Source organism: Geospiza fortis, unplaced genomic scaffold, assembly GCF_000277835.1.
Source record: "Geospiza fortis unplaced genomic scaffold, GeoFor_1.0 scaffold53, whole genome shotgun sequence".
Taxonomy (NCBI): Eukaryota; Metazoa; Chordata; class Aves; order Passeriformes; family Thraupidae; genus Geospiza; species Geospiza fortis.
Window position 1 is genome coordinate 11,516,061 of NW_005054305.1, and position 9,412 is coordinate 11,525,472.

The 9,412-nt window shown below is 38.8% G+C and overlaps 1 protein-coding gene across 1 annotated transcript in view; it reads left to right on the forward strand.

Moving 5' to 3' along the window:
• Window positions 1-227: 227 nt before the first annotated feature.
• UBXN2B (UBX domain protein 2B) overlaps window positions 228-9,412 on the forward strand; it is a 25,538-nt gene continuing 16,353 nt past the window's right edge. Inside the window, exons 1-2 of the mRNA XM_005418390.3 lie at window positions 228-234; window positions 4,839-5,002. Of these exons, the coding sequence (XP_005418447.1) occupies window positions 228-234; window positions 4,839-5,002 (171 nt within the window). The remainder of the gene's footprint in view (window positions 235-4,838; window positions 5,003-9,412) is intronic.

Here is a 9,412-nt window from a genome sequence, read left to right on the forward strand (position 1 = left end):
TCTCTGTCATAATATTCTATTGCGGAGAGGATAGACATGTTGACTTTGCTCAGAGGTGTTGTGGAAGTAAATAAAATACACATTCAGCTGTTAACTTTGGTAAATTAAGATACAAAGAATGCTTCCTTGTAAATCTCAATTCTCAACATTCACAGAATTCAGATTTTGAATTTTGCTTTCTATAGTCTTCAGTGGTTGATTTCTGGCAAACTTCACCTTCAGTCGCAATGGAAGGTACAATAATTGACTATGTCAGGACAGTTAACCTGCACAGATCACATTACAGACTGAAGGCTCTCCAACTTCTTCCACATGTGAAAAAGTTTTGGACTCTGCTATCAATATAATTGTTCTGATGACTGAACTGCTCCTGTTACATTATTTCTCTCTCAACACTCTTATTTTTAACCCTTTCCAAGGTTTCATAACCTAAATAAAAACACCCAGCTTTCTAAGTTGAACTTTTTATAAGGTTACAATATTCACTCAAAGGTGGGTAATCTAAGTCATGTTTCTTCATTTTTGTCACTCACTAAAAAGACACATGAACAGCCATCTCCGTGTGGTTGAAAGAAGCAATTCATCAAATCACAGATCACAATTGTGAATCCTGTAATCCACATTTCACCTTAAACCAGAACTTTCCACACAATCAAACCTCCAGATTCCAATACAAATTCCACACAGTGGCCTCTTTGGTTTAGCACTGAAAGCAGCTTCTGATGAGTGAAATGATCCAGAAGTTCAACAATGCAATCCAAGACTCCAGTCACATTCAGAAGCAGAGAGATTTTGAAAATTCAGAGTATATTTAGACAAGCAATTTGAGCTAAATGTCATTGCCAATAAGAGAAATTTAGTAAAGTCCCTCAATAGCTTAAAATATGCTTATTTTGAATTACTTAATCCAATAATATTCTCTGAGCAATTCACTGTATTTTTCCCCTTTACTTCCACAATAAAAATCGGTTAATTTGTTTCCTCACACAAATGCAGCATCTAATTGCCTCACAGATGTGCCATGCCAGAGATGTCACTACAAAAGAAATCTCTCAGTTGATCAAAGATCTTTATCTTGTTATTGTTTCTCTCCTGGAAGAGGATTGCTGATAGAGCTCACCCATACCATTTGTTCTGGCTCTGCTAGACTAATGTCAGCACATCTGAAAGTGCTACACCTTGCTAGTATCTTTCACTCCTGTGCCAATGCCAGCTACTTGGTGAAGCTAACAATACTGAATGTAATTCTACAGTCACAAGGGTTAAGCAACATAAGAGCAACCCTTAACAAATCAACAGCTCCTAATAGTGACCAAATTTCAATAGTTTTGATAGCAAATTGAATAAAAATCCAGTAGAGTAAGAAACTGATGCCATGTAACGCCAAGTAATTTCAAACAAGAACCAAAATGTCCTATGCCTACTTGTGCAGACACCTATGAGATTTGGAGTCTGTAAAATATTACATGTGGAAGAGTCTTTCCAGGGAGTTCAGCTCCATCATAACTGTGTGACCTTGAAATATCCATCTTGGGAAGATTTCACCTTTACTAGTGTATCATCATGTAGAATTATGCAGTAAAATGAAAATGAGAGGTGCTGAAGACCTTTATGTTTTAAAGTGCTTTTCACTTAAATACAAAACAAGTCAGAGAGAGAAATCAAGGTTTGCATAAACAAAACTCCCAGCTCCCAGTTTTTTGAAGACAGATAGACCCACGAACAGCTTGTGGTTCCTAAACAGCAAATCATAACAGAAGTATGAATTAACTCCTCAGAAATTCTTTTAATAATGTAAGTCCTGCTAATGTTGCTTTTCAGAGCTGTGACAACCAGCAGATTTTTCTTTATTTTGTGGTGAATGGGAAGATATCCAGCATCACCAGGATGCACACAAACCTCCCTCACTGTCAAATCTGGGACTATTCTTACCTTACTCTTTCACTAGCTCTACCACAATTTGCTAATATGATTTCACATCAGACAGTTTGAAATGTAGTGCCACAGCAAGGCACATAACAAGAGAGTGCCTTGACTCAGGCGAGAGACTTTACTAGGTGAAGAACTTGGAGAACCTCAAGAGTACTTTCTTAGTTATCTGCAGGGAAAACCAAAGCAGCAGGACTGCAGAACTACCTAACCCTCCCCTCTTATAAATACAGTTGAGCAGAAATTTCTCACTACAGGGATTTTTTGACTCCACAGTGCCAGATTGTCACAGCTGACATGTTAGTGAGGAGAGGGCCTTGGTTTCAGCAAAAATTTGTTTCTAAAATTATTTTGGGGAAAATCAGTAAAGTTTGAATCTGTCAAAATATCTTTTAGCATATTATTAATTGGGATACTCCAAATCTACTAAGCTACTTATTTGGAAATTCAAGATTCTTCAAGCTATGTAAACTAAATAATGAAGAAATCCTTTTTTAAAAAAGTGACCTATATAATTTTGTTCATGAATATATTTCAGGATTTCAGTTTTTCATCTCAATTTGAGCAAGGGCCAAACCTGAATTTTAAAAAGTAAATTAATGGAAATAAAATGTTTTACTTCCAAAAATAAGTTGCAGTTGACTCACTGCTATTCTAGTTTACAGAACCCTGCAAGCATCAATCTACCAATTTATGCTAAAGAAGTGACCTTTTCTGAACTCCTCTGCTTTTGCCTTGTACAGAGCACTTCAAAGAGTCAGCAGAGATGTCTCTTTTTCCAGGATTCTTTCCTTATAGACATTTTTCAGGTGATGTCTTTTTCCAAAATTCACGTGCACCGAAATTGCACAGGTGGTGTTCATCACCTCTCAGCTTGAAAGGTGTGGCAGGTTCTAGGACTTCACCATGGGCTGCCCCCACTAATGCAGATTAATGGGAGGGTGATTTGTAGAAGCAGATTTCTGTCATTTGTCTCTAAGAGCCTAGAAGATACTATTGTTGCTGAGAAGTAGCAGCCAACAGCTGTCTCTTGTTATTCACCTCCTCTAATTCCTCATTCCCTTCTCATTGCTTCCATTTACTCTTTCAGCAATGAGGGAAGATTAAAGAACTGCCAAAGATGAGAAATGCAAAATTCAGAAATGAAAGGAAAGGCTGCATGGACAAGATGCCTATAGATGACTTTCTAGAGCTTGCATTGATTTAAAGGTCAGAAGCTTAAGTGAATGGGGATGAAGTATTGCCCATGCTTCCAGGTACAGTCTTAATTTCAATTTCAAAAAAGAAAATCAAGTCAAACTGTGTTCTAAGATGTAACAAAGGATAAAAGAAACAAAGACCAAAGGAATAAGCATCCCTTAGAGACAAGAACACAGTTGAATGTGTGGATTTTTTACTAGATGTGTCTTTCTGAGCATTATTCTGCAACTAGGCTCCTTATTTAAATCGAAAAACAACAACAACAAAAGACAGAATTGTAGTCATTTCCAAAAGATCTGGGGACTTAACCAAATATTATAACACACAGTGCAAATAATGGGAAAGTAAGCATGAGAACTGTGTGTAATTCTACTTAAACAGAAATTTAACAAATCCATGCACAGCAATTATCACTAGCAAATTAAAGAACAAATTAGTATTTCCTGGGATTAACTTCCTTGTAATGTATTACCTGAAGTTTAACTGATGTTTCCTAAAATTTTGCCTTAACTTATGGTAAAGTTCTGCTCTGACAGACAGGAGGAAAAAAAAAAACAAGGATAACTGATGCTTTCTCCAACAGCATAACCATGGGACACTTGTATTAGGAGGACTTTCTGGGAAATATGTGTTTCTTTGAATAAGTTAGAGGGTAAATTATCCCATTTCAGTTAGGAAGTTGAAGTGGTAGGGATGTTATTCTATGCAGAGAGTTTTCTCTACACATTCTTTTTCAAGTGCCTGCCATAAAATGCAACATTTCAGGCATGTCTCCTTATGCTTGCAGTAATAGAAAGGTATTCATGCAGGTGAGAACCATATTGAAGGTAAAGAAACCATCTCAACTTGACCTATAGTTCACTAGTAGCATTTTGTCAAAACTTCTGAGAATTTCCATGACTGCCATGTAACATGTTTTTAACCTGTTTGCCTGAACCAGCAGAGGAACAGAATGCTGTATAGTGTCTTTTTGTTCTCTGTGTATACAGAACTTAGACCTGTGTTCCACTGGTACACAGCTACGGCTCTTAGCCTTCACAGCAATAAGATGTCAATATTTAAAATTAGAAAGTGACGTGGTGATGGTATCAGCTGGAAGGAAAAGTCTTGAAATGTTGGCTTTAAAGCTGATCCCGCAGATCCTGCTTACTTGTTGTATCAGCACCACCTGCTGGTACCTCACATCTTTTCCATTGTAACGCTGGCAGCAAGTTTTCCCTTAACATTTCATTTAAGCTCTAAAAATATTTGGGGAGGCGTCAGAAAGAAAGATTGTTGTTCCCTAATCTCTTTGGAGACCCCACTGGACAATTTATACTGATGTTAGCTCATCTAAGAAGAACAAAGAAAGAAGTCTACCCAAATCACTTAAATCCTAACTTAGGCAAACGCTGCTCTGAAACCAATAGAAAGGATCCAGGGAGTTGACGCTAGTTTGCATAATTTTTTCACATGTTATCTAGCTCATCATATTTTGGAACTGAAACAAAATTGGATTCATCAGCACAGGGAATGATTCTGAACAGATGTGCACATGCAGTATGATTCACCTCTTGAGATATTTCTAAGGGAGGATTCATCTCACCTAACACAGTCACATCCAGGAGTATGTTTCCAATCCAGCTGAGTGCATCTTTTATTTTTAGCTGACAAAATATATCACTCTTTTTACGTTATTTTGAATGCGAATTCTCTTTCCTTTTTGCTAGATAGTCAGATCTACCAAATAGATGCCCAAGTGAAGTGGAGACCCCTTATTCATGCATTGGAAAAGGGAAACATAAGGATAATGAAGTCTGTTCATTCTTCCGGGAGACAGTCAGCTGTACATTCAGCTCTGGACAAGACTCAGCCGATGATGTCCATGATCCAAGTAAGGGATGAAAATAGGTGCCTGTGGCACATGGCAGGGGAGAGGGGCCATTGCAGTGCAAGTATACTGGGGACATAGAAATGCTAATGGCACTTACAGGAGAGGCTGCAGGTTCCAAAATGGCCTCAGGGAGGACACAAAGGAAGAGGCTGATATTTTGGCTTGGAACCGGAGAAAGATATAATGGGAAGAGATATACAGGGAGAAATGGAAATAAGGAATGCAGGATATAGATTTGGCTTCCTTGGTTCTGTTGAACTGTTCAATGTGTCTATTTTTCCAGCTTCCCCCACAGCAGAAGGAGAGGAAGGTCTTTTGCAGACCCACCGCCTGTAGGCTTACTCTCACAATGATGTAAATATGTCCTCACTGCTTTTCCTCATCAAGATGCCTTCCTACTGCAGTCTCATGAATCTGGTTTGCAGCAGTTGCTGCACTACAGACCAATTGTCAAACCACTGAAAGCTTCATCTTTGCCTGTACTATGTCTCTGCACCCATTAGTTCCCCTGAGGGAGGCAAGGGCATGGCCACTGGAGCATCAAAATGAAATAAACATACATTAGCACTGGCAGAATGAATTTAAATATCCTGATTTCAGAGCATCTGCAGGAAAAGCAGAAAGGCTTGATCTCAAAATAGCCTTAAAAATACAATAAAACATCTACTTTACTTTCTGTTTCATATGTATTGTATATGGAGGTGGGTCTGATGTCCTTAAAGCCCTCTGTTGCCTCCTGTGAGTTCTTGAACCCTTTGCTCACATAGTGTAAACTGCAAGGTTAAGGTTGTTAGGGATCCTAATGACCTCTACTTTCTTTTCAAAGATATTGAAATGACCAGCCTCATTTGTCCACTGTAACTGGAAGCAGTTCAGTTCTGCTCTTTTATGCTACACCTGAAGCCATAGTTTTGGAGTTTTCGTTTGTTTGTTTTGATTGAGGTTTTTTGTTTGCTTGGGGTTTGGTTTTTTTTCCCTTGCTTCTCTCCTGTTTTAATCTTTCATTTTATTCTACTGTTTAGGCTTTGACAGAAAACTTTGCCATGTGCAATTCTCATCAAGTAAAAGCCAAATACTTGTCATTTATAGATCCTATAACCGAATGATACATTATTAAATCTTTTCATCATCCTAGATAAATATAACCAGCAAAATGCTGTCTGTGATGAAACATTTGGAGACAACCAAAGTGAGCAGGGAAATGAAGACACTGTTGCTCTTTTGCAATAATTGTAATACAAAGCTTGTAACTAAATCCAATACAAATTGTACAAATTGCAGTTAGGCCAAAGTAATTCTAGGTTGAAATGATGATGAAATAGCAGAACATTAGACCTCAACAGCAACAAAAAGCCTATTTTAACATGCTGAGTTTAAGAAATGTAGTGCTTTAGAAATTAGAAATACATGTCGATTTTTAACAGACTATGTTCTATTTATTTTGGAGTTTGGTGATGATTTAATGTTTTTAATACAAATGTCAATCTCTCAGCCCCTAAGAAATTTCCTTTAATTTATCATACAATGTTATCAGTTGCAAAACAGCTGGTACATTGTGACCATAGGCCATGACAACCCATTGTGTTCACCCCAAGCCTTTTCTTGTTCCTAAATTATTTTCTGTGGGAAATTTCCCTCTAACCCAGTTCACTTCACAACCACAAAGCACAGATGCCCTCCTCCTTACTGCATTCTTCTCTTTCCAGCACAAGCTTCATGGAACTGAAACTCATGGAGAAGTAATAGCATCAGTGAATTCCCTGCTGCCCACTAGTCACAAAACCAGTTTTAAAGGACTATGCATTTTTGGCAAAAAACAAGCAAGTTAATTTAAATACAACTGCTATGTCAGCACTTACTCATTTGCCTCTTGGGTAAGAAAGATACAAGTTCACTAATCAAGAAAATATTATAGTTCACTGAGACTTCAGAAGTGCATTTAAAAGTTTTTGTCTTACTTATCTGCATTCTCCACACTCTGGCATGGAGAGTTTTTTCACTTTATGTATATGCTTTTTTATTTACTACTTTATTTTTACTTGTGTTTTTATGTTTGTTTCTGGATAGCACTGACACTGTAGTGAAATTTTGGGGAAAAAAAGACCTGACTGCCAAAAAGAAGGTTGTAAGTGCTGCTAGTTTTAGGCTCTAGGAGGAAAAATATCTAGGATAGTTGAAGCATAATTTAGACATAAAGAAAAATACAGTATCAAATTTAAATAAAGAACTAGAGCTGCAAGGTAGTAATTAACTGTTTTAAATCTACAGCTGTGTGAGAAAACATTGGTCACAAGAATAATGTTATGCAAATTAAAACGGATGCTTGTGTTGCACAAATTTAAATTTCCAGATATCTGTGACAATTTCACTGAGAAAATAATTATGTGCTGATCTATATTCAGGTGATCTCCTGAAACGTTGTTGACAGCCTTAAGCAGAGGAGGCAATCACAGAGAAAAACAGACAAGAATAATGCCAATGTTTAGGGAAGATATGCCTGTCAAAATATGGAGCACCGAATTATAAAAAACAGATATTATAATAAAGTTATTTGGCTTTTAAAGTGATTACAGTTTGACATCCTCTCTGCTAATTCAGTCTGCATCACCACAGAACATTTTGACTTAGAAAGAAGCTGCACACCACGTATCAACTCAAGGAAGGCTGAATGAAATAACATGACTGAAGCTTTGTGCTTGGCATAGTCCTCATACAAATGCTTCAAGTACAGGAGCCAGCTGAGGGAAGATCCTATTTCTATTCAGGTTCCCTTTTTTCCTAAATCAAGCAAAGAGTTCTTTGCAAGCATACGTCATCAGCATATAAAGTTCTGAATGTGGGAGCTGCATGAAATGTATTATATATGCAATGTTATATAAATATGTATACATAGAATATATCTCCTCAGTGGTGCCATTCTTCTTTGTCAAGGACACAATATAGTTCTGTAGGAAAAACCCAATCATTCATATCGACATACTCCATAAGAACAATATTGTCACCAATGTAGAGACCAGTGTCACCAGTGTCACCATCGACCCTTGAGATGGATCTGTATCATATACTTTTTTCTGTGCTGTTTGTGGGCTGGGACAGAATGTTCTGTCTGCATTCTCACTGAGAGTTTGGCTGACTATGAAGGTATGAAGCGCAGAGTTTAATAGTCCAGTTTAAACAGTTCTATGAGATCCCAGCTCCATTTGCCACCATTACCAGTGTTTCTGGACTGTAATCCAGCATCAACAGGATCTAGAGAGATTGATTAGAAAGCAGTGGGTGTTTGGGCTGAACAGCCCTAGAGAAAACTGAGGATGGTTGGCTGGCTACAGCTACAGCTTCACGGTACTGCAGTTCAGCTTTCCAGTCACAGTCAAGAGTTCTTCATCCAGCCTAGGCTGGTGTTAATTTTCCATAAATTATGTGTTTTGGATTTGTGACTGAAAACCAGTGTTGGTAACACAGTGGTGCTTTGACTATTGTTGAGAAGGGCTTACACACACCAAGACCTGTTCTGCTTCCCACCCTGCCCCACCAGTGAGCAGGCTGGAGGCACACAAGGAGTTTGGAAGGCACACAGACAAATCAGCTGAACCCGAACAACTGCAGGGACACCCCACAAAATATGGCATCATGCTAAATTTTAAGGAAAAGGAGCTGTTTTAAGGAAAAGAGAAGACACTCCCAAGATGGAAGGTCTGTCTGGACAAGAGCCACCAGGAGTGAAGTCAGCAGAACTCAGTAGTAATTGGGGGAAGAGAAGGATCCAGAGAAGAGCCACAAAGCTGATGAAGGGTCTGGAGCACAAGTCCTGTGAGGATTAGCTGAGGGAGTTGGGGTTGTCTAGACTGAAGAAAAGAACTCTCAGGGATGACCATATCACTCCCTACAACTCCCTGAAAGGAGGTTGTAGCCAGGTGGGTGTTGGCCACTTCTCCCCAGCAACAGGATGAGATCACATAGTCTTAAGCTGAGGCAGAGGAAGTTTAAGTTGGACATTAGGAAGAATTTCTTCACAGAAAAGAGGATAAGACATTGGAATGGGCTACCCAGGGAGGTGGCGGAGGGCTGGATGTGACACTCAGTGCCATGGTCTAGTTGACATGGTGGTGTTTGGTCACAGGTTGGACAAGATGACTTCAGAGGTCTGTTCCAGCCTATTTGGTTCTGTGATAGGTAATTCCGGCAGTGGGTGACCGCAACCACCAACTCTTTGACCAAAAATGGACCCTAGACTCAAATGGAGGGTAGAGCAGCACCTGCAGAGTAAGTAGCACAAGAAGCAAGACATACAACCAGCAAGCAGAGCTTTGACTACGCATAGACAAGCTATGCAATTCGCCAGGAATGAATGCTAATGGCTTTGTTCGCTGAGGTGCACAAGCACTGCAAAGTTCTGACGATCGGGGCGCC